This window comes from Mytilus edulis, chromosome 12 (genome assembly GCF_963676685.1).
Source record: "Mytilus edulis chromosome 12, xbMytEdul2.2, whole genome shotgun sequence".
NCBI lineage: Eukaryota > Metazoa > Mollusca > Bivalvia > Mytilida > Mytilidae > Mytilus > Mytilus edulis.
In genome coordinates, this window is record NC_092355.1 from 18,103,591 (window position 1) to 18,130,157 (window position 26,567).

Below are 26,567 nucleotides of genomic sequence, written 5' to 3' on the forward strand. Positions count from 1 at the left end.
CACATCAAATAAAAATAATGTTTTGATCTTAACCATAATGTGTATGCAAAGAGTGCATGACTGATAATGCTAAATTATATGCTGCTGTACAAATGTCTAATTTATTTATAAATAGCTATTGCCATGGTAACAGTTGATATGGTAACAGTCAGGGTAAAGGGTATGTTTGAAGTGAAGCACTGACCTGTTACTATGGCTACTGCTTGTGTTTGCTGTGTTGGTGTGTGTTGACGCATTTTTATTTTCTGTTTTTCTCTAGGAAGCGAATTGAGAAGGACAGCGCAATTTGGGCTTTGGAACAGGACTCCATGTTTCACTCATCACTGTGTGTTGAAGAAGGAGGAGGTACTAATCCCAGACTATTATTTTGTATATAGCTATCATATCATAATTTATAATGTACATGGGACAATAATAAATTTTGTTATTTTGTTAAAACTCTGTCATGAATGTGCTCAGTTAGATAAAAATAGGCCAGAAACATATTGATGTCTTTCCTTAGAAAAATTTCAACTAAAAAAAAATCAATTTTGATTTTAATTAAATTTATGATTCCGTTATGAAAAATATTTAAAAAAAAAATTTAGGTTCAAATAATTATCAAAAACATCAAATTTGAAGAAATTGAAGTGGTTTACTGTGTAATCTATTTATAGACCAGAAAACAGCATTGTGTAAAAAAATATTCCATAAATGTATATAAGCTGCCTTAAAGATTCAGTTTTAGAATCGCCTTATTCATTAGGTATTTCATGGCCATTAGTGTTTTATTGTAGTTAGGACACAGAGCACTAAACAATCATTGTTATATTTTTCTGTTATTTAATACATTCCCCTTTTTGACTTCTTCACATTAGAGGTTAATTAATCTGGATTGAAATGATCTAAATCAAGTAACCATGGCATCCTTGTGGATTTTATTTACAAATTCATTTTATTTTGGCCATACAACATTGGTTTTTTAAAAGCCAAACTTAAAGTAGCTTGATTTTTTATACCAACTTGCAACTGCATTGTGGTGTAACCCTCAGTTGCCATAGAAACAAGATTTCAATGAGATTAACTACCTTGATGTGAATCGGCCATTGTTTATATATAAATGTTTTCATATTATAAATATTATATTTACATATATATAAAAAAAATATATTGAATACACATTTCCCCTGTTATCTGTGATATGTATATAGATATATAGTTTTTTTTTCTGTTTTATTTTTATTTTCTTTCATACCCACTTTACCTATAAGAGTATACAGAATGTCCGTCCTGTTTAGTTATAAATACTAGGTATAACCTATAGAAATTAAAAGTAGATAAATAATAATTTTAGGGGATAGTTAACAAGTTATTTTTATTAATTGTGATATAGACTATATTTAGAAATAATCCGTCCTTATTTTTAGTTATTATTATTTTGTTTCAACTTTATTCTGTGCAATTTGAATACATTGACATATTATTGATGTTCAAAACCTAACCCAATATCAATTTATCCTTAAAATGTGATATTTTACAAATTTTGAAGATTTTACTTCCTTGTTGAAGGAGCGTGATGATGTTAATTTATTCAGTAACCAGTAAAGAGATATATTTAATATTTAATCTATTAATAGCTTGCTTTGAAGCATGGACATTAATTCCTAAGATTAGCTCTTGCTTAGAATGAAGTAACATTGCTTAACATTTTATAGGAAATCAGTTTTGCTCAAAATGAATTAAAAGGTAATGCCATGCCCTAAGGTCTATATCAGGATATTTTCGAGTGGATTTTTTTTATGAAATAGACTAAATGGCTCTACTACTAGAAGTATGTTACGATTAAAAGATTGTGAAATTGTACCAGTTCAATACAAAAGTGGGATTTTTGAATGTATAAATTTTACCAATTAAAAATATTTATGATATAAGTCTCAGCTAACAAAAAACAGCCCCTTTTTAAACGCATAGATCATATCTTTTCAAATTGATGATATTTTTGCACAGATTTTTTTATATATTAAGTGGGGCTCACATGCAAAACTGTTGCAGGAAGAAGCATACAGGCTTGTTACACATCATCAAAGCCTTAAGAAAACCAGGACAATCTGTGAAAACTGTGATTAGATTTGTTTGTTTATATTTGTACCGTTTCCATGATATTTTTTTGTTATAATTAAGGAGGATATATTCCAGAAACTGCAACTTTTTAACAGTGATATTTAATTTTGCAAAAAAAAAACATTTTTGAATTCAAATCTTGTATATGTGTTATATGTGTATGAATAAAAGGAGATTTAAATGTGAATATTTATATCAAAACGGCTTTTGATGCTGATGTTGCTTTAGCAATTTTAAAACTTTTAGGTTATCACTGTAAAACAGCAGACGAGCCTAATCAGGTTAAATGAATTAATTTCCTTACACTTGATCTCGTTTCGTGTTATTTAAGCTGTTGAAAAAAAAATTGAAAATTTAATAGGAAAACATCTTCAAGCAGTGATGCAGTTTATAAAAACTCTTGCTTTTCGCATTTCTTGACATGTTAAGAAAAGCTTTGGAACCCCCACCTCAAGTGTAGATTAGGTGTAAAATTTATACAATGATTTTTTTTTAATCTGCTACTAATTAGTACTGCATTATTTTTTCAAGCAAAAAATCTTAATTAATTTCTACAAGTTAGCCTCTGTTAAGAAATTATAATATTCACATTTTGTTCCTTGTAGAAAAGGTTGATATCTGCCTTTTATGCTTTGTTATTATTTTAAACTTTATTTGTGATTTTAAAAAAAAATGTATGTTTAGTTACTCTTATCTGCAAAATGTTTCAATCTCAGATATTTTTACAAACTTTTCTTTTTGTTCAGTATTCTTTTGTAGTATTGTCTGTTCAGAAATTCTGGAAACGAAATAAATTGGTATGCAAGAAATTATGTGTTTTTTATTCTTATAAAAGTAAATATTGTTGCAGCATATAATTTCCAAAAATTCAGTATACTAGGCAAAAATTATGAGGAACAGAGAAAAAATGGCTTAAAAAATAATAATTACATTAGATGTATGTTTCATTATAATATTTTATTCTGATTGGCTAACTGCACATCACGTGTTATTCCGTAAGCAGTTGCATTGCTCAATACAACTTTTCATTCATGATAACATGTGCTCCAACAATAAAGTGCACAGGTGAATTAAATAATAAAATATATAAAATTCGTGTTTTCATAATCATAGCTAAAAAATGTAATTATAAGTATTGAATGCTTCTTTTTGTAACTTTATAGGGTTGTAAAAGCGTTGACCGTGCGTACATTTTTAGAATGAAGCGCTTCCGCGCTTCATACAAAATGTACTTCGGTCAACGCTTTTACACCCCAATAAAATTACAAAAAGAAGCATTCAATTCTTAAATAAAAGCAGAACTTTGTATTTTGGATTAAATTCAACAACATTACAATATTTCTTCTTTTTTTTTTGTATTTGGATTACAAAAGTGTATATTTGCCTTTTAATTTCAAGGATAGATAATCAAGGTTATTTTTTTGAAAAAAAAACAAAAATGCTGCAAAAATGTTGCTTTTACCATTGTACCTGTGCATTGTACCCCATGCTACAAAGCAGATATAGTCTTTGTCTTTCAGTGATTTCCTTTCCAGATGCTAACTCAAATACATTCCAGCAGTATAGTTGTATATAATGAAAGGAAAATCTACATTTATCTTGAGGTCACTAGGTCAAATGTCAAGGCCAAGTTCTGTATTTACAATTTGTTTTGGATATGTGGTCATATGTAATGAGCAGGAAGACCTTAACAGTGGTGGATCCGGGGGTGGCGTCTTCCGGGGCTTGGACCCCCCTTTTTTGTCCTGGGTTAGGACCCCCCTTTAAAATGGCTGGATCTGTCCCTGCCATTCAATTGGAAGTCAAGGTCTAAGTCTAAAATAGAAAAAAATTGGTAACGAAACGTGGTTACAGCATGAATATTTAAGAACTGTAGATGCCAGCGTAACCTCACTTGAAGAAATGGTCACATATAATAACAGGAAATTTCTGAAGAAATTACCGGTACAGTTATTTGGTCTTAAAATGTACATTTGTATACTAAGATCACAGTTGAGCTGTTGGTTTTGCCATTTCAGTGATATTTGCCTTTTATAGCTGACTATGCGGTATGGGCTTTGCTCATTGTTGAGGGCCGTACGGTGACCTATAGTTGTTTATGTCTGTGTCATTTTGGTCTCTTGTGGACAGTTGTCTCATTTTATATGTATATGATTGGGCAATTTTATTGTCTTTATCATAACATAAAAGAATTATACTTCTTGTATCATTTACTCCAGGATACCTTATAGCAGGTATGTTATATAGCTTTTTAACAGATCAGAAATTTTCTTTTCTGGATGCTTATGCAAATCATTTCTACTGTCATACAAGTGAGAGGTTTAGCTAGCTTTAAAACCCGATTTTATCCACTATTTTCTACATAAGAAAATGCCTGTAACAAGTCGGGAATATGATATAGTTGGTATTCATTCGTTTGATGTGTTCAAGGATTTGTATACTAAGATCTTGCTATACAAATCCTTGATGTGTCACAGTTGAGCTGTTGGTTTTGCTATTTCAGTGATCAGGGACTTTTCTTTTTGAATTTTCATTGGAATACAGGAATTTCGTGATTTTACTTCTATGGAATTTCAATCTTACTTGGTTATACGGTCACATTAAATGTAAGGAATGTTCATTATGGTAATGAGGCGAAAGGTCAAGGTCATAGTTACTAAGAATAAACCAACATTTGTGGGGGAAAGTAGTTTCCACATTCTTTATAAAATATGGGATCGCAACCTCCCTTGATCCCTATTAAACGTAGATCACAGTTACAAAAAAGGCCACAATTTGTGAAGAAAGTTGTTTTCCGTATGCTTCATCAGATAATACATTTGAAACTGCACATTTACTTTGATATATGGTCACATATAAATTTTGAGAGGAATATGTCTGTTGGTTTTGATGCCACAATGTCAAATGTATAGGGAAGACCGAAATTTGTACGAAATAAAGTGTTTTCACATTAATGCTAAAGCAATGCATTTTAACGAAAAAGCGTCAATTGCGTGGATGGAAGATCACTATTCTGTTTGAGTCAATGTAATAGTGACTAGAAAAGACCACAATAAGCACAATTTGTGGAGTAAAATGGTTTCGGGGAATTTAAATGACCATTGCATCAGAGTACTATCTATATAGATTTCGAGGTCACTATGTTTATGGAATGTTAAGGTGAAGGTCACTAAAATATACCAAAATCGACAGACAAGTTGTGTCCGCATGCTCAATCAAATGCCACACATGGGATTGAAACTTACTTAGTTATATAAAAGGTTACATATATAATGAGAAAAAGATAATTTTTCATTTTGAGATTACTAAGTCAAAGGTCAACGTTATTAAAAATGAAAAAGACCACAATGTGTGCAAAAACGGTTTCCGAATGCTAAATCATAAACTTCATGTGGTCAAATATACTATAAACATTAAGAAGATCCCTATTCATTTTGAAGTCACTTGGTCTAAGGTCAAGGTCATAGTTACTAAAACAGATCTGTCTGAGTAGTTATTTTGAAGTCACTTGGTCCAGTCTAAGGTCAAGGTTATGGTTACTAAAACAGATTTGTCTGACAAAATTACTGTCTAAAATAATAATTTATATGGGGTGAACATGTGAAACTGCTCAATATAGATTATTTTGAATTGGAATAGAAAGTTACTAGTTGAGCATGAACTAGCTATCTACCCTTCGGAAGCACTTTCGTTTGAAACAGCATTTGATGGCATTCCTCAATCTAGGAGTAAGCTATAAAATGGCCCCAGTGTGACACAATTTACAAGAGAAAACCAACAGCCTGAGTTAAGATAAAACGAAAAAAAATAAGGAAAACAACAAAGCAATATATAAAAAAACAGCAACGTTGTTGAACCACTGAATTATATGGCTCCCTGCTCTTGTCGTTTTGTGGCCTTCATCATTTCTAATTATTCTGCCCTATTTAGGACAGACACATAAAAAATTATGCAGAAAATGTTGTTGATCGAACGCACAGATGTTCTGGTACAACATAAAAACACAACTATAAAAATCAGTTGCAAAAAGGCCTCACCCATTTGACTAAAAAGATCATTACCAATGTACAGATACCGTGTTAATAGGACTCAAAGTCTGTTTAGTAAAAAAACGACACATTAACGGGTTACCATTCTCGATGGGTTGGTTAAACAAAATTGTGAATGAAAATGAAGAATGCGCCAAAGAGACAACTACCCGAACAGAGAGCACATAACAGCCGAAGGCCACCAATGGGTCTTCAACACAGCGAGAAAATCCCGCATCAGGCGTACTTCAGATGGCCCCTATACAAAAATGTGTACTAGTTCAGTAACAATGGACGTCATAGTAAACTCCACACCATAAAAGAACTAAAATTAAAAAAAAAACAGACAAGACTAATAAAGGCCAGAGTATACAATATTGTGACTATAACCTGTGAACAATATATCCAATATACAATATATATGTTCCTGCTATAACCCAGCCGGACATCTTTTGGACACCCGTCTCATTGGCATTTTATTTACATTCAGTAGATAAGCAACAAACGCTAGAGTTAAAAAGTACGTTTTTGACAAGACCAAAAACAACAATTCACAACTGTCTTGACTATAGCTAGAGGCAAGAACTTGACCAAACGGCTAATGAGCTTGCATTATAAGGCAATGCAATGCAATACTATACTAGTACCAATGCAACCACATTGATATCAGAATATAAGAACAGAAACCAAACAACACTTGTGACAATTAAGTTTGGGCTATGCATACTAGTGTGTTTGTTTACTCTATACATTTGCCAGAGGTTTATCATCGGGGAGGGTTGAGATATCACAAAACATGTTTAACCCAGACGCATTTATGCGCCTGTCCCAAGTCAGGAGACTCATGCATGCCTCCGTCTGTCATGTATTTTCCTTAAATTTTGGTTCATTTATATGTTTCGGAGTTTATTGGGGCGTCGATTTTCGCTGAACTAGTACATATTTTTGTTAAGGGACCATGTTTGTGCATGGGACTTTTTATCCATGTTGAAGACCCTTTGGTGCATGGCCTTAGGCGAATTTTACTTCTTGGTCGAGCTTTTGTCTCTTTGGCACCTTACTAGTTCCTATTTTCCATTTTATATTGTTTAGACACTTGTTTGAAGGTATATATTATGGAAAGCCAACGAGGTCAAAATTCTTAATGCGTTTTAATTCAGTGTCATTGTGTAAGATGTCAATGTGTAAATTGTCAATTGTAACTTGTAACTGTGTAATTTTAAGATTATTAGTCGTAAATTGTTATTTTGTAACTTGTATCTTTGTCATTTCAAACTTCTTAATTTGTAAAATTGTCAATTTGTAACTTGTATCGTATCTTGACCTCTAGTGCTTGAATATTTTGTGTCATTGTGTTGCTGTCCTATTGATACAAACACGGCATGTTTTAAGATAGTTAACAAAAAAGTAAACTAAACAGAAAACAGAGAAGTAAATGAAAGTAAGGCAGAATAAGAAAAAGAAGCAAGATGTTCCAATTAAGGTGGTGAAGTTGTACTCGTAATATATACTAATGGTGAGGGGAAAAAACAAGTGGATACCAAGCTTAAACAGAAGCTTTATAGTATTGTGTGTAAGCTATTACAGGCAGTTTGTTGTTTCGAAAAGTTTATAAGCAAGAGAATTGAACGTTAATATTGTTGTATTTCTAATCAGTGGTAATTCTAATTGCTTTTATCCGTGGCCATTTAATGAACGTCTTTGAAAAAAGGAGATGCGGAGTTAACACCAAGGAGACAGCAATCAAGCAAAAAAAAAATCATAAACGACATCCTAAAATTAAAATACAAATTTCAAAACAAAGAAACCAAATAAAACAATACTAAAACAATATTAGTTATAAAGTAACAATGACACAAAGCATTAAGAATCCATGTTCTTACATTTTTATTCAACACAACAGTTAATACAAGGAACTATCTTTGAAAGTTGTCCTTTCATTCCGGAAAGAATACGTTGAATTCTTTTCAAAATGCCTTTCTTTTTCTTCTTTCCTTCTTTTTTGGAATCTCTTGAAGTGCCCTTTTCCAAATTTAGATTTGCCCACTGAGGGCTACGTAGATAGTCAGCCAATTGACCTTCTCCGTAAAGTTCAGATAGAAGATCTATCAGATATTCTGTATTATCGAATGCCCAGTTATTTTTTACAGCATTTTCATTGGTATCTTTAAATGGACATTCGTCGTAGGTCCGTCGTATAACTCTGCAATATTTTTCCACTTTTTTCTTCTTTCCTTTTCTCAATACGTCGATGTTGGTAATCTTCATTGTCGCACAAACTTCTTTGTCTTCTTTCATTGCCAATAGAATCGTAATATAACATATCTTGAAATGTTTGTCCTGTATGCTTCGTTTTGTGTTAATTTGCACAGTTGAACCAACAATTTCATTATCTTCTACTGTGTTTATAGCGAACGTCCAGTCAACTTTTTCGGTAATGTTGTTGACAACATTCTGACCGTTTGTTTCTACTTCCATTTTTATACGTTGTTAACAAAACCGACGCTACGTCATAGATTGTTGGCAGGAAGTGCCACCGTTCTTAAAGTGGTAACGCCGTCAACGCATGTAAACTCATTTGTCCACTGACAATTGTATATGTAAAAACTTTAGTTCTCTTCAAGTTATCACTTAGAACTTAGAAAATCTACAAATTACATTTCCGAAAGACTTCATTTTATTTATGTGGAGTTTGCAGAATATACATGTAATAAAATGACCCCCCCCCCCCCCCAAAAAAAAAAAAAAACAACAAAAAAACAAAACAAAAAGTTGACACCAAAAATAAAGAATAACACCAAAAATAAAGAAAAGAGAATAATTGGGTGCTAAAATATAAGGAAAAAAGGAAAAAGGCCTAAAAGATGAAGAAAACAGAAATGAAAGACGACCATCCAGACCTTTATATCGATAACTTGGTAAAAGCCAAATGAAGAGGTGTAAAAAATTCATCACGTATTACGGGCAATAACTCTTGACATTTAAGCTGTTTACAAACAATGGTCAAATATGAGGGGGGGGGGGGGGGGGGGGGGGGAGAGTGCACACGCTCAAATGTCTCGCTTGTTTTTCTTATCGCTGAATTTATTTTGAAAGTCTGTACCATGAAGGTTTTACTGCAAGTGGGACAGTGAAAATTTAGGTGCAACTTTATGCCTCAACAGCTGCATTCAAACTTAAATAATTTAAAGAAATTTGTATTATTTTTTTCAAATTATTATGTTTTTAAGAATTGAATGCTTCTTTTTGTAAATTTATTGGGGTGTAAAAGCGTTGACCGAAGTTCATTTTGTATGAAGCGCGGAAGCGCTTCATTCTAAAAATGTACGCACGGTTAACGCTTTTACAACCCTATAAAGTTACAAAAAGAAGCGTTCAATACTTATAATTACATTTGTTAGCTATGATCATGCAAACACGAATTTTATATATCTTATTATTTAATTCACCTGTGCACTTTATTGTTGGAGCACGTGTTATCATGAGTGAAAAGTTGTATTGAGCAATGCAACTGCTTACGGAATAACACGTGATGTGCAGTTAGCCAATCAGAATAAAATATTATAATGAAACATACATCTAATGTAATTATTTGTATATGAACTTTTTAGTATGAAAATAATTTAACATATATATGTTGTATACAAGTTATCATTTTGTAAAAATTATAATTTGTACAAAAATATTGTTTGAATTATAATTTGTATTTTGACTTTGTACAAATTATAATTTGTACAAAAAGTGCCTGCACAAATTACAATTTGTACAAAATTTGACCAAAATTCACTTATAACTTGTACAACAGTTTTAAATATGAATTTGGTGAAAAATGCATTGATTCACAGGATAGAATTGTAAATTACTGACCACATATTAAACCTTATTAACAAAATACACCGTTTTACACAACTACAAAAGGCAGATTGATTTTCGAAATTTTTGAGAGAAAAAAAGTAAACAAACACGATTTTTTCAAATTTTTAATACATAAACCACTTTTCCTTAAAAAAGATTATCATTCAATAGTACTGCATAAAATGCGTGCACAAAGTTGACGGCGCTTTTAAAAGACGTTTTAGAAGTTAGCAGTATCCTTTAACTCTACTTTCCGCTATATAGATGATGTTCTTTCACTAAATAATTCAAAATTTGGTGACTATGTGGAACGCATCTATCCCATCGAACTAGAGATAAAGGATACTACAGATACAGTTAAGTCAGCCTCTTATCTTGACATACATCTAGAAATTGACAATGAGGGTCGGTTGAAAACAAAACTTTACGACAAAAGAGATGATTTCAGCTTTCCAATTGCGAACTTTCCATTTCTAAGTATCAACATTCCAGCAGCACCTGCATACGGGGTATATGTCTCCCAATTGATACGATATTCCCGTGCTTGCATTTCCTATCATGATTTTCTTGATAGAGGGTTGCTGCTCACAAGGAAGCTATTAAACCAAGAGTTCCAAATGGTGAAGTTGAAATCACCCCTTCGTAAACTTTACGGCCGCCATCACGAGTTGGTTTACCGTTATGGAATAACCGTTTCACAAATGATATCGGATATGTTTCTTACGTCGTAACTACAATCCCCTACCCTTTCATGAATGTGACCTACCGAATTAGACTATTTACCGGATTTGTTATCACATAAGCAACACGACGGGTGCCACATGTGGAGCAGGATCTGCTTACCCTTCCGGAGCACCTGAGATCACCCCTAGTTTTTGGTGGGGTTCGTGTTGTTTATTCCTTAGTTTTCTATGTTGTGTCATATGTACTATTGTTTGTCTGTTTGTCTTTTTCATTTTTCACAACTTTATTCAGTGCTGGTCGGAATTAAACTGACCAACACTGACGCTTGTTATCGAAGTTTCCTGCTTAGTTTTCAGGTGAGGTTCGACAGGGTTTACTTTGAAAGCTAACAAAAGGTTTAATTAGAAAATATCCTTTGACTGACCCCATATCCTATAGGGGGACGCTAACAAAAATCTGGGCGCCGGACATTTTAGCGAAAAAAATAAAACAACTAAGGGACATTTGAACGCCGCAACATTAGAGCCCATTTAAGCGCCGGATTAATCAGCTCACCTGTACTTTCAATAGCCCATTTTACCGAAAATTTACCTGGTTAAATTCCCCTTACTATATATACCATGAACAATAATTTAAGCTGTTTACAAACAATGGTCAAATATGAGGGGGGAGGGGGGGGAGAGAGTGCACACGCTCAAATGTCTCGCTTGTTTTTCTTATCGCTGAATTTATTTTGAAAGTCTGTACCATGAAGGTTTTACTGCAAGTAGGACAGTGAAAATTTAGGTGCAACTTTATGCCTCAACAGCTGCATTCAAACTTAAATAATTTAAAGAAATTTGTATTATTTTTTTCAAATTATTATGTTTTTAAGAATTGAATGCTTCTTTTTGTAAATTTATTGGGGTGTAAAAGCGTTGACCGAAGTTCATTTTGTATGAAGCGCGGAAGCGCTTCATTCTAAAAATGTACGCACGGTTAACGCTTTTACAACCCTATAAAGTTACAAAAAGAAGCGTTCAATACTTATAATTACATTTGTTAGCTATGATCATGAAAACACGAATTTTATATATCTTATTATTTAATTCACCTGTGCACTTTATTGTTGGAGCACGTGTTATCATGAGTGAAAAGTTGTATTGAGCAATGCAACTGCTTACGGAATAACACGTGATGTGCAGTTAGCCAATCAGAATAAAATATTATAATGAAACATACATCTAATGTAATTATTTGTATATGAACTTTTTAGTATGAAAATAATTTAACATATATATGTTGTATACAAGTTATCATTTTGTAAAAATTATAATTTGTACAAAAATATTGTTTGAATTATAATTTGTATTTTGACTTTGTACAAATTATAATTTGTACAAAAAGTGCCTGCACAAATTACAATTTGTACAAAATTTGACCAAAATTCACTTATAACTTGTACAACAGTTTTAAATATGAATTTTGGTGAAAAATGCATTGATTCACAGGATAGAATTGTAAATTACTGAACACATATTAAACCTTATTAACAAAATACACCGTTTTACACAACTACAAAAGGCAGATTGATTTTCGAAATTTTTGAGAGAAAAAAAGTAAACAAACACGATTTTTTCAAATTTTTAATACATAAACCACTTTTCCTTAAAAAAGAATATCATTCAATAGTACTGCATAAAATGCGTGCACAAAGTTGACGGCGCTTTTAAAAGACGTTTTAGAAGTTAGCAGTATCCTTTAACTCTACTTTCCGCTATATAGATGATGTTCTTTCACTAAATAATTCAAAATTTGGTGACTATGTGGAACGCATCTATCCCATCGAACTAGAGATAAAGGATACTACAGATACAGTTAAGTCAGCCTCTTATCTTGACATACATCTAGAAATTGACAATGAGGGTCGGTTGAAAACAAAACTTTACGACAAAAGAGATGATTTCAGCTTTCCAATTGCGAACTTTCCATTTCTAAGTATCAACATTCCAGCAGCACCTGCATACGGGGTATATGTCTCCCAATTGATACGATATTCCCGTGCTTGCATTTCCTATCATGATTTTCTTGATAGAGGGTTGCTGCTCACAAGGAAGCTATTAAACCAAGAGTTCCAAATGGTGAAGTTGAAATCACCCCTTCGTAAACTTTACGGACGCCATCACGAGTTGGTTTACCGTTATGGAATAACCGTTTCACAAATGATATCGGATATGTTTCTTACGTCGTAACTACAATCCCCTACCCTTTCATGAATGTGACCTACCGAATTAGACTATTTACCGGATTTGTTATCACATAAGCAACACGACGGGTGCCACATGTGGAGCAGGATCTGCTTACCCTTCCGGAGCACCTGAGATCACCCCTAGTTTTTGGTGGGGTTCGTGTTGTTTATTCCTTAGTTTTCTATGTTGTGTCATATGTACTATTGTTTGTCTGTTTGTCTTTTTCATTTTTCACAACTTTATTCAGTGCTGGTCGGAATAAAACTGACCAACACTGACGCTTGTTATCGAAGTTTCCTGCTTAGTTTTCAGGTGAGGTTCGACAAGGTTTACTTTGAAAGCTAACAAAAGGTTTAATTAGAAAATATCCTTTGACTGACCCCATATCCTATAGGGGGACGCTAACAAAAATCTGGGCGCCGGACATTTTAGCGAAAAAAATAAAACTACTAAGGGACATTTGAACGCCGCAACATTAGAGCCCATTTAAGCGCCGGATTAATCAGCTCACCTGTACTTTCAATAGCCCATTTTACCGAAAATTTACCTGGTTAAATTCCCCTTACTATATATACCATGAACAATAATTTATATTGGTTTAATGTTTAAGTTGTTTATATTTTCATCATGAAAATAAAAGTTGTTGAAACGCACAAAGAAAAAAAATTGATTTGTGGATTCCGATATATGGTAATTTAAATAAAATTAAATTATAGTTTATACATATTTTGATAATTCCCATGATTAAACTTCCGCTGGTTTGTTTTCTTTAATGTTAAGGTCAGCTTGTTAGCTTGTCAGCTTGTCAGTTCTGTTTTAATTAGAGATTAAGGGATAGGTTTTATATCATAAATGGGAAACAGCTTGATGACAGCATAGGTGTTATCAGACATGTATGAGAATCATCTGTATATAATTTTGATAGGATGGCAGTTGTCGTTTGAGCATTGCACTGTTAGCAGTCATATTTTTACTTGTGGATAATTTATTCATACAATTTTACTTTTTGTTCTCTTCAAGTGTACAGTATATTAATTGTGAATCAAAACTGGACATTATATTTTAGTGGATTAATACGTTTTTTTTTTTTTCATTGGACTTGTCATCTGGAAACATATTCATATAGGAGTGCGTTCGTACCATGGATAAGAATTTTTGTACTTGTTTTTAAGTTTCGTTAATAACGACTTCATCGATCAACCTATCCTAGTGATTGTTTTGAATTTTTTGCCGTAATGGGTCCGGTCAGTCGCAGACCTTCGGGACAACCTCAATACGACCCGGCATTGAAAGAAAATTGGACTCTATTAAGACTTCGCCAAGAAGTAACTAGATTAAAACTTAAAGTGCCAAAAAACGCCAAAAGGTTGACCTTAGTGAGAATTCTTAATAGTGTTGAAGACTCTTCGCATAGTGACAATACAACAGAAACAGTGGATATATCAGACATAGCAGATGAAGCAAATACCATATATGGTGGTGCGCGATCCCATAATGCACCAGTTAGGATTCAAGAGGATCATGTGGCTCCAACTAACGGCACTTCATCAAATGAAGGAAGAACTCTTATAAACTTAGTTTCGAGACTATCATCGACCGTACAGTCTCTACAGCAAAATGTGTCGGCTTTAAACGGGAAGGTGAACTCTCTTTTAGTGGTACAACCTAATACTCGTCAGGAAGAAGTAGCTGTCCCTACTTTCACTTCAACCGGAAGTGGGCATAGTGAAGATATAAACAACTCGGGGAATTCCCATAACTTGGAGTCGGCATATGCATCTTTAAATAGAACCACAATACCAGCAGCGGCAGCTGGAAGTGCAAACCAGGAAGCGAGAAGTGTGAGAACGTCTAGGGGATATTCAGCGGAAACTCTGCCATTCGTGGAGACTATTTCTCCCCAGCTGAGAAAGAACATAATATCAGGTTTGGACATTAACCTTGCATCCCTCCTTATTCCGTATTACGTGGGGTCGGGGACTAGTGAAATGTTTGATGGGGATGATAAGAATTACAAAACTGACCCTAGGCTAACTAGATCTCTTTCCATTGGAGAGTTCATCCAGGCGTTTAGTATATATAAAAGTGTAATGTGCTCTGCCTTCCCCCACAGGAGAAGTGAACTCGATATTTATGAGAGGGATATAGTCGATATGGCCTCTCGCTACCCAGGTAAGGGTTTTTACGAATACCACAGGAGATTTTCGTTAGATGCCGCAGCTCATATGCGTTTTAACAACATAGCTGTGGATTGGTCTATTAGAAATAATACTCTATTTTGTAACATTTTTGCAAATACACGTCCGAACAGTTGCAACCTTTGCGGTAGCACGTTCCACACTTCTGGTTTTTGTAACCAAACCAGTCAGAGTAGCAGAGTAAGGAATGATGAATCTGTAGACTCCTATGGAAGAAACAGATCATATCATTTAGGTCGAGAAATTTGTAATAATTTTAATGGCATTAAAGGATGTTCAGTTTTAAGGTGTCGCAATAAGCATGTTTGTTTGAACTGTCAAGGGGAGCATCCAAAAACAATGTGTATTCAGTCAAAAAACGGCAACAATGGGCCTCAGAGGATCGGGTCCAACAACCAAAAGAAATTTTAGATCCCCAAATCAACTTCGACTTTTCAGTATCTACACCTATTAGAATTAACATTTTATCCAAACTTTTGATTGATCATCCTGACCCTGATTTTAAGCAATATTTAATTGACGGATTAAGTTCAGGTTTTCATACAGGATTGATGACTCTACCTTCTAGCTCGATTATTTGTAAAAATCTGAAATCAGCTTTATCAAACCCATCATGTGTATCCGAATTATTACAATCTGAGGTATCTAAGGGGTATTTGCTGGGTCCTTTTGATAGTATCCCATACACAAACTTTCGTATCAATCCTATTGGACTTGCCGAACACAAATACAGTAAAAAGAAGCGTTTGATAGTTGATTTGTCAGCACCACATGAAAATGCAGATCACCCTAGTTTAAATGAATTAATCGACAAAGAAGAATTCTCTTTACAATACGTTACTATTGATGATGCAATACATTTAATCAAGAAATTAGGTTCTAAGTCATGGCTAATTAAAACCGATATAACTGACGCATTTAAAATTATGCCTCTAAAACAGGACTTGTGGCCTTTTCATGGAATACAGTGGGATAATAAGTTCTATTTTTTCAAAAGGTTAGTCTTTGGATGCAGATCTAGTCCAAAAATATTCGACACACTTTCTACAGCTATATGTTGGATTGCACAAAATAAATATGGTATAAAAAATATACTACATCTGCTAGATGATTTCCTGGTTATTGAACCTCTAGAAGCAAATGCACAAGCAACTATGACCAGATTGTTAAATATGTTCAAAGAATTGGGTATACCATTGTCAGCTAAGAAAACAGAAGGTCCTTGCGTAGTCTTAGAGTATTTGGGTATATCCTTAGACACAAATAAAATGGAAGCTCGTCTACCTAGAGAGAAAATTGTTAGAATTAAAGAGATAATTGACAGTTTTAGTAGGCGAAACAAATGCACAAAACGAGAACTATTGAGCCTTTTAGGGCATTTGAACTTTGCTTGCAGAGTAATTGTACCTGGGAGGTCTTTCGTATCACATCTGATTAAGTTGTCCACTAGGCTTAAAAAACTATCTCATCACGTGCATATCAAAGCTTGCAGACCCGATCTAGTTATGTGGTCAAAGTTTCTGAATAATTGGAATGGAGTTTCATTTTTTCTGAATGACAACATAGTTAAGGCTGCAGACATGCAACTATTTACAGATGCAACATTAACTTCTTTTGGTGGATTCTACCAAAATCATTGGTTTCAAGGCAATTTTCCGGAAGACTTGATATTAACAGAAGAATCCTCTATTGCATTTTTCGAACTTTACCCCATCGTTATGGCTTGCGTACTTTGGGGGCATTATTGGCCTAGAAAACGTATTCTTTTCTATTGTGATAATCTAAGTGTGGTTGAAATTATTACTAAAGGTCGTTCAAAGGTTCCAAGTATAATGAAGTTAATGAGGAAGCTAACTTTTCATTCCGCTATGCATAATTATGTGGTCCATGTACGACATATTCCTGGCACACAAAATTCAATAGCAGATTCAATTTCTCGTTATCAGATGGAGAAATTTCGAAAGCTGGCACCAAAAGCAGATCAGATACCCACACCTTGCCTAGCTCCAGCTCATTTGATGATGGTCTAATTAAACAAGTTGAAGAACTATGGGAGGCATCCTTATGTATAAGTACTAGAAAGACTTATAATTCTGGTTTTTTATGTTTTAAAACATTTATGGCTATGACTAATCTGCATCATATAAATAGTGTGCCTATAATAGATGAAGATTGCTTAATTTATTTTGTAACCTATTGCAAGAATTCTCTTAAGCTAGCCCATGCTACAATTAAATTGTATTTAGCAGGAATTAGGCATAACTATTTAAGAATAGGACATCCTGACCCTTTGTCAAATTGTGCACGCTTAGAGTGTATATTAAGAGGTATTAAAAAGTCTCAGAACAATGTTAAACAAAAGAGATTACCTATTACATCTCAAATTTTGAAACAATTGTGCTGTATGTTACAGCAAGGAGTTTTTTCTCCATTCGTCGACTTAATGTTACAGTGCTCTTTTAATCTAGCTTTTTTTGGATTTCTCCGATGTGGTGAATTTACGTATAGTAGTAAAATTGCCAGACAGGACACACTTTTAATTCAAAACATTGATTTCGATTTAAACTTTCAAAATTTCACAGTACATCTGAATTCCTCCAAATGTGACCCATTTCGAGAAGGTATTAACATTACTATTTTCGAAAATGATATTTTCAGCCCAGTTGATTTGATGAGAAGATATATACAAGGAAGAAAAAATCATGGAGCTAGGCCAGATTCTTATTTATTTGTTAACGATGAGTATAATAACGCTCCTTTGTCTAGAGATACATTTATAGCTCGGCTTCGAGAGTCCCTGTTCAGATTAGGGTATAATGATAGTAAATTTTGTGGTCATTCTTTTCGAATTGGTGCTGCTACATCAGCTGCAGCCGCAGGGGTCGAGGACCATATTATTCAGACTTTAGGAAGATGGTCATCCGATTGTTATATACGTTACATTAGAACTGACCCAAAAACTGTTTGCAAAGCACAAAGCAGAATGTGTTGTTCCTAAATTTTTGATACATGTTCAGTACTATATCAAAGAGTTATAAAAACTACATTTTGTTGAATCTATATAGTATGGTTTTTTATTTTATGCGTTTTCATTTTCATATATTAATTCCATTCAAGTACTATTCTCTTTATGGTATATGGAAAATTTTGTATTATCATTATTATATATATTTATATGTATATGTATCATTTCTTGGGGGCTTTCACTCATGCTACTCGTTTCAATTTGGCCTACTTAATTTCAGGGAAATTATTTTCCCCCAATTCATTAATACATTTTATTATTTATTTAGGCTTTGTTTTATTTAAGGGTGATAATTAAGTTATTTTTTTTGTACCTGTTGGAATCTACCGCAGGAATTCTCATTTTTCAAATTTATACTTGTCTGGGCTCTACCAGTCAGGTTCTAATAGTACCTGTTGGGATCTACCGCAGGAATTCTCAGTTTTCAAAATTCATACTTGTCTGGGCTCTACCACTCAGGTTCTAAAAGTACCTGCTGGGATCTACCGCAGGAATTCTCAGTTTTCAAAATTCATACTTGTGTGGGCTCTACCACTCAGGTTCTAAAAGTACCTGCTGGGATCTACCGCAGACATTCTCATTTTTCAAATTTATACCTGTTTGGGCTCTACCAGTCAGGTTTCTTAAATTAATTTTTCACCTGTCAGGGCTCTACTGCAGGTTCTTAAATTGCATAATTTAGACAATTTACTTTTTAATTAATTTAAAAATTGTTTTGAGTAGGTAGTGTTTTTTCATATGGTTATTTTTATTTTTATTGTAAGTTTTAACGAGTAGCCCCCTAGAAAGCCAAATGATACATTTATTATTATTTTCATATGTATTTAGTATAAAAGATGTAGAAATGATTGTGAATATGATTTTAGTATACTGTGTATACAATAGTGTTTTAGTATACTAGTTTGTTAATAAAATTAGAATAGTTATTATAAAGTTTTGCGTATGATATCAGTATCCTGTACGGCAAGATATATATGTCCATCCTAGTTGAACATTTCCTTTTCTACTCTAAGCATCTATAGAAATATAGATAAATGTGGTATGATGCATGAGACTAGTTATTGTCTATAAGGACACATCAACTGTTCTTGTGGTATGGTATATATGTATGAGACTTGTTAGGTTTTAGGCGGAGATTTCTACTTGTTCTATGTGGTATGGTTCTTGAGACTTTATGTACTTAAAGACATTTACATTAATTTTGTATGTGGTATGGTATATAAGAATTGGTAGCATTTATTAGGAGACATCTATTGTTCCTTGTGGTAGGGTACAGGAGACTTGTTAATGTGCTTTAGAAGACATCTACTGTTTTATTGGTATGGTATATTAGACTTTTCAGTGTTCAAGGAGACTTCTATTGTTCTGAAAGTTATAGGTATAAATGGTAATTTAAATAAAATTAAATTATAGTTTATACATATTTTGATAATTCCCATGATTAAACTTCCGCTGGTTTGTTTTCTTTAATGTTAAGGTCAGCTTGTTAGCTTGTCAGCTTGTCAGTTCTGTTTTAATTAGAGATTAAGGGATAGGTTTTATATCATAAATGGGAAACAGCTTGATGACAGCATAGGTGTTATCAGACATGTATGAGAATCATCTGTATATAATTTTGATAGGATGGCAGTTGTCGTTTGAGCATTGCACTGTTAGCAGTCATATTTTTACTTGTGGATAATTTATTCAGCCCACCCACCGAATCCCCAGCTGCACCTTTAAGAATTTAATAGTCTTATTATAGTGTTAATTATTTTACATGTTTATTTAAACAGGGGCTACTCATATGTCATAACATATTTGTTTTTTGTTTGTTTTAGTTTTATGTTGTGTGTGTTGTTCTGTCATTTAATTTGGCCTACTTAATTTCAGGGAAATTATTTTCCCCCAATTCATTAATACATTTTATTATTTATTTAGGCTTTGTTTTATTTAAGGGTGATAATTAAGTTATTTTTTTTGTACCTGTTGGAATCTACCGCAGGAATTCTCATTTTTCAAATTTATACTTGTCTGGGCTCTACCAGTCAGGTTCTAATAGTACCTGTTGGGATCTACCGCAGGAATTCTCAGTTTTCAAAATTCATACTTGTCTGGGCTCTACCACTCAGGTTCTAAAAGTACCTGCTGGGATCTACCGCAGGAATTCTCAGTTTTCAAAATTCATACTTGTGTGGGCTCTACCACTCAGGTTCTAAAAGTACCTGCTGGGATCTACCGCAGACATTCTCATTTTTCAAATTTATACCTGTTTGGGCTCTACCAGTCAGGTTTCTTAAATTAATTTTTCACCTGTCAGGGCTCTACTGCAGGTTCTTAAATTGCATAATTTAGACAATTTACTTTTTAATTAATTTAAAAATTGTTTTGAGTAGGTAGTGTTTTTTCATATGGTTATTTTTATTTTTATTGTAAGTTTTAACGAGTAGCCCCCTAGAAAGCCAAATGATACATTTATTATTATTTTCATATGTATTTAGTATAAAAGATGTAGAAATGATTGTGAATATGATTTTAGTATACTGTGTATACAATAGTGTTTTAGTATACTAGTTTGTTAATAAAATTAGAATAGTTATTATAAAGTTTTGCGTATGATATCAGTATCCTGTACGGCAAGATATATATGTCCATCCTAGTTGAACATTTCCTTTTCTACTCTAAGCATCTATAGAAATATAGATAAATGTGGTATGATGCATGAGACTAGTTATTGTCTATAAGGACACATCAACTGTTCTTGTGGTATGGTATATATGTATGAGACTTGTTAGGTTTTAGGCGGAGATTTCTACTTGTTCTATGTGGTATGGTTCTTGAGACTTTATGTACTTAAAGACATTTACATTAATTTTGTATGTGGTATGGTATATAAGAATTGGTAGCATTTATTAGGAGACATCTATTGTTCCTTGTGGTAGGGTACAGGAGACTTGTTAATGTGCTTTAGAAGACATCTACTGTTTTATTGGTATGGTATATTAGACTTTTCAGTGTTCAAGGAGACTTCTATTGTTCTGAAAGTTATAGGTATAAAGGATAAAATATTGAAAGATCAAGCAATTTATCTAAAGATTATAAATGTTAATTTCCGTGGCTATGAGTATTAAGTAATGAGATAATATAATTTACTTTAAATTATACTGATTCATAAATATTGTATAAAAGATTTTCATACTAAAAAGTTCATATATAAATCATAATAATTTGAAACAAATAATACAAATTTCTTTAACTTATTAAAGTTTAAATGCAGCTGTTGAGGCATGAAGTTGCACCTAAATTTTCACTGTCACACAAGTACCACCTAAACTTATATATTGATGAGGTCATGGTCAGATGAACCAGGCCAGACAGACATGTACACCTTATAATCATTCATACATGAGCACCAAATATATTTGACCTGTTGCTTATAGCCTTTAAACATATTTTATTTGCTCCAAGCGAAATAGTAGGGTGCCCAGTATCGAAAAAGACGTCTAGTTAACGAGTTTAAGTTAACGGATAGCACACGTCTATATTTATATCCAAACGATTGGAAAACCATTATATTTTTCAATCATGAATGTCGTCGTAAGCTACCGTGGTCACGTTTTTCAAAATTTTGTGGTTTCTTAGGATACCCAAAGATACCTCATCATACAGGCCATCTTCAACACGAAAAATAGAATTATTGCTTTCTGTGTTATTTGTTCAAATGATACTTATCGTTTAGCATGAAAATTAAATTGATCATATAACGAAAGCTGAACAGATTTATATGATTTAATTCTAAGTATATCATTTTTTAAGTAAGACTATTTTTTTAGCCGAAATTTACTACATTTTGATCGAAAGCAAATTTATTGCGTGTTACTTTCACGGGATTTTTACTCTGATTACATCAATAAGACATGGTTCATATGTTTGCCAAATATATTTCGTGTAATGTTAATCGGTGAAAAGAAAATAGCAATTAAAAACACAAATTTAGTGATAATTTTGCCTTGATTCAAACACGCCTTTTCTCGTGCCGTTATTCGTTTTGTAGCTTACACTATTAGGTCATTAACTAGGACAATTGTCACTAACTTCATTTCTCTTTTTTGCTTGTTGTATGGCCAATTTGTATGTTTTGAATAGTCCAGTTTGTTTGAAGATCGTTGTTTTGTAACTTGAAATATCATTTTGTTGGTTTTTATAACTTGAATTGTTTTCTTTTAATTGATAGTTTTGTTATAATTGTAATATACAAAACAAATCCTTCGGTCACGTTTCAGACCCGGAATATGGCACACATTCACAGTCCTATAAAACTATGCTAATCAAACCCTAAGCAAAGTAGGACTGAAATACAAAATATAACTTAAATGTCATGGTTCTTCTACTGAATTGCTTATTAATATGCGAGGATTTAACACTAAAGCTTTATCGAGGCTATGGGAGGACGGAAAGATCATGTATATATTAGTATATTGCACGGTGCTTCAGACCTAGACTATCTTCGCACTGATGAATACAAAATGTTGTACCATCATTCTTGCTATAAATCTTACACTAGCAGACACAACTGCAGTTATTTTAAAGCTTAATCAAGTTCTTGTTCGTCTGTGAAGTGTTTCAGGGCATATATATAGAAGGTGGTCAAATTCCTGACTGTATAAAGTACCTCTTTGGGTCAGTGACAACCAGCAGGCCTTAATCAGATTTCTTGGTGAATTGATTGTTCGGCATCATGGTATATCAACAGTTGCAATAATACACGAAGAAGTCATATTCTATTTAACACTTCCAAGGACCCTAAATCAGCTCAGACGGAGTATTCAGGTTTTAAGAATTATTTTGTACGCCCGATGAAGTAGATACTCGCATGATTTTACATGCTATACATGTAGACAAAGAGTTCGGTGTGAAAGGAATCAAGAGTAGGCTAATAGTAAAGTCACAAGATACAGATGTTCTTATCTTATGGGTTCATAAGTACAAGCGAGAGGTTTGGCGCTATGAAACCAGGTTCAATCCATCATTTTCTACATTTGAAAATGTCTGTACCATGTCAGGAATATGACAGTTGTTGTCCATTCGTTTTTGATGAGTTTTGTCATTTGATTTTGCCATGTGATTAGGGACTGCCCGATTGAATTTTCCTCGGAGTTCAGTATTTTGTGATTTGCATGAGCTATGGTTTCAAACAGGCAATATAGCTTGCACACAAGATTTGCGCCGCTATTTACCTGTCCATGACACATGTAAAAGTATCGGTTTTGCCACCTGTAACATGGTACCAGCCGCACATGATGTTACACGATGCGATACAATGTAATCGGTCCTGTTTAGGATCGATAGGCGCACTGTTTATAAGTCTTAAAGGACAACCCAGATGATTTCACCGATTTGTCAAACCTTTCTTATTGTGACATCGATGAATTGATAGATGCAGCTCGAGATCTTGTTGTTAGGTTGGATGATCTCAAATCAAAACTGAAAATAGATCATTGTGCTTAAACAAATTGAGCGTAAAATTGGCTACAATTTAAAATTTCTCCCTTGTCAAATTTCCTCCTTGTGAATCTACGTTTAAACAATATGAAATAAGCGCTTCACTCCAGACGTAAAAATATCTTCCAAAATAGCAAAACGAACCTAGCATTCTCCTCTTCGAATGGGAAAAGAAAAATGACTTGTCTATCTCGAAGGTCAGATGTCATCCGAATTTCTGCAAGATTAGTTTGTACTTGTGAGGGGGAATCTGCGTTTTCAAAGGGTTGCATTTGCTTCGACAAAATCCATCCTGTACAGATCGATGCATGCCCATGTCAGGCCCATGTCAAAATGTAAATACTCGTCTGGTTGCAGTTAGAAACATTGATGACGACGAAGATGACGATGCATAAGATTTCATTTTTCTGTATGTACCTTATAAATCATTGTTAGCTACCGAATGAAAATTAAGAAGTCCATAATATTTTCTAAACAATAAATAAAACATATAATCAATTTTGATATCGTTCGAAATATAGTAATAATCTTTCTAGTGGAGATTCCGAAAGATATGTAAATTAAAAAAAAAACCTGCCATATGTTCTCTGACCTTGGCATGGTTGATGGGCTAACATTACAGGAGACCATAGAACGTAAGAGGTAATACTAGCCTCGATCATAATTTTCTTTTTTCATTTGATCTTTTTTTTTTGTGTATTTTAGCAATACTGTTGTCTACTTGTTTTCATTTTTATAAGTTTTTAATGTTCTTTTGGTTTCTTACGCCTTTTTTGTTTGCATTTGCCTGTGAAAACATCGGTGCTGTACATAACCCTCTCCCTTATTACATTTTTGGAATACTTATAAACATTATAGCCAATTGTTGCTTATTTAGTCATCTGTATATGTAAGGAGGGGTGTTTTACCTGTTCTTTAACAGACGTGTTGTTTTCATAACGTTTGCCCCCCTTTCTCTGTTTGCAGTAATTTTTACTTCTTTAAAGCAAAGTTATACACAGAGCTTTATATTCAACCAAGTTCGACGTTAATTTCGGAACAAATCATTTTATATATACTCCTTCACACTCAATAACAAAAACTTGATATTTACCTAGAAATTGGCAAATACCTTACTATCAAAAGACGTGAAAAACACATTTTGTGTTCAACAAATGATTAAAGTTAAGATCTAAAAAACGTCTTTAGATATTACTTGTAACGAATTGAATACAAAAATAACAAATTTATAAATTGAAATAGGTCAAGGTCACTGTTATTTAACAGCTGTTTGAAAATTTCAAATTTGCACCCTGCATGCAAAAAAGTCAATCTAAAGTCATTTTTGGGGATAAAAATATAAAATAAGTTCTAAATGTAGATACAAAAGATATTTTTCCATAAATTAATTGTTTTTATTTTGCTCCAAACGCATAGATCTAGGAGAATCAAGCTATCTAAATGTGACTGTGCATTTTCCTTGAATTTTTGCTTTGACCTTTGACCCTGATTTAAAAAAAAAAAATCGTGACCACGGTAGACAGCGATGACAACGCTATTTCGATGAGGCTTATTTTCTTCTTTCCAATGATATAAAATATAGCCGTGTGTTATTCCGTTACGGCAAATCGATAAAATTTGTTGATTGGGCACCCTACTAAAAAAGGATCAGACACAAGTAAAAAATACTTATAATTCAGTGGTTGTAGTTTGTCTATGTGTTACATATTTGTTTTTCGTTCATTTTTTGTACATAAATAAGGCCGTCAGTTTTCTCGTTTGAATTGTTTTACATTGTCATTTCGGGGTCATTTATATAGTCAAGGTCGTTAAAAACTTCCATTTGTTGTTAAATTCTGTGTCATTTTGGTCTCTTGTGGAGAGTTGTCTCGTCGGCAATCATACCATATCTTCTTTTTTTTTATATTATAAAGTGTTCTCCCCAATACAATATATATAACAAAACAAATAAAACGTTAACATGCATTGTATAATATAAACAGCGTAAATATTACTAAACTATACTAAAAAAGGAGAAGGAATGATATAGTATCTAATAAACTGACACAATTTCGAAAACTTATCATTAACCATTGAAACATGAAAACGACTAGACTGAGATGTATACCTTACATTCATTCCATACACCAAATATAAAAGACTTTGCTTATTGAACCTGAAAACCATGACCAAAACACACAAAAACTATCATTGACCAATGAACCATGAAAATGGGGTCAAGGTCACTTGAAACCTGCCAAACTGACATATTCGCCTCACAATTATTCCATACAGATAAGATGACCTACTGCTTAAAGAATGCCTGGGAATCGGACCTAATCATGCGACTTTTAAAGATTCAACCCCATAAACACGAAGTCAAGGACAATGGACATATTACAGACGGAAACTTCGTAACATGAGGAATCTGCTTACAATATATATAAATGCAGTCTGCTACCTTCTGAAATATACCACTTTTTATACTAATAGTTTACATCGCCAACACTGCTCAGTGCTGGATAGTAATACAAGTGTCGTTGCAGGGGAGACAAAAATGGGCTGAACTTACGATTTAGGTATAAAAAAATATTTAACTTGGGTCATCATTTTAAAATCTAAGTTTGATATAGTTTTCTTTTTATCTTTTCAAATATTTTGATGAAAATTGAAAAATTTAGCATCTAAGAAACTTTTATCGCTCATGACACCTTTTTTCATAAAATTTGAATTTTCCAGTTTCCATCAGAATGGGTCAACATTGTTTTCCAAGGTAAGGATTTGTTCCCCCATGATCTCATGACTTCTAAAGAGCCAACTGATGAGTTATTCGTGTAACATTTTGAATTGTTTGTAGATGTTTGATATCATTTTTGTTTGTCTAGTTGTTTCTATATATATCTATACTACTATAGCTTCCTGGAGAAAAAAAACGCGCTAAAAACTGCAACTGCCAGTTCACTGGCAAGTTTAGCCATGCTGTCTTATT

General features: G+C 33.2%; 1 protein-coding gene across 1 annotated transcript; it reads left to right on the forward strand.

The window, feature by feature from the left end:
* Positions 1–13,981: 13,981 nt before the first annotated feature.
* Positions 13,982–20,703, forward strand: LOC139497898 (uncharacterized). Its single transcript, XM_071286138.1, has 2 exons — positions 13,982–14,821; positions 17,040–20,703. Exons 1-2 carry the CDS (start codon positions 14,131–14,133, stop codon positions 18,089–18,091), a joined length of 1,743 nt encoding a protein of 580 aa, XP_071142239.1. The 5' UTR covers positions 13,982–14,130; the 3' UTR covers positions 18,092–20,703.
* The last annotated feature ends 5,864 nt before the right edge of the window (positions 20,704–26,567 follow it).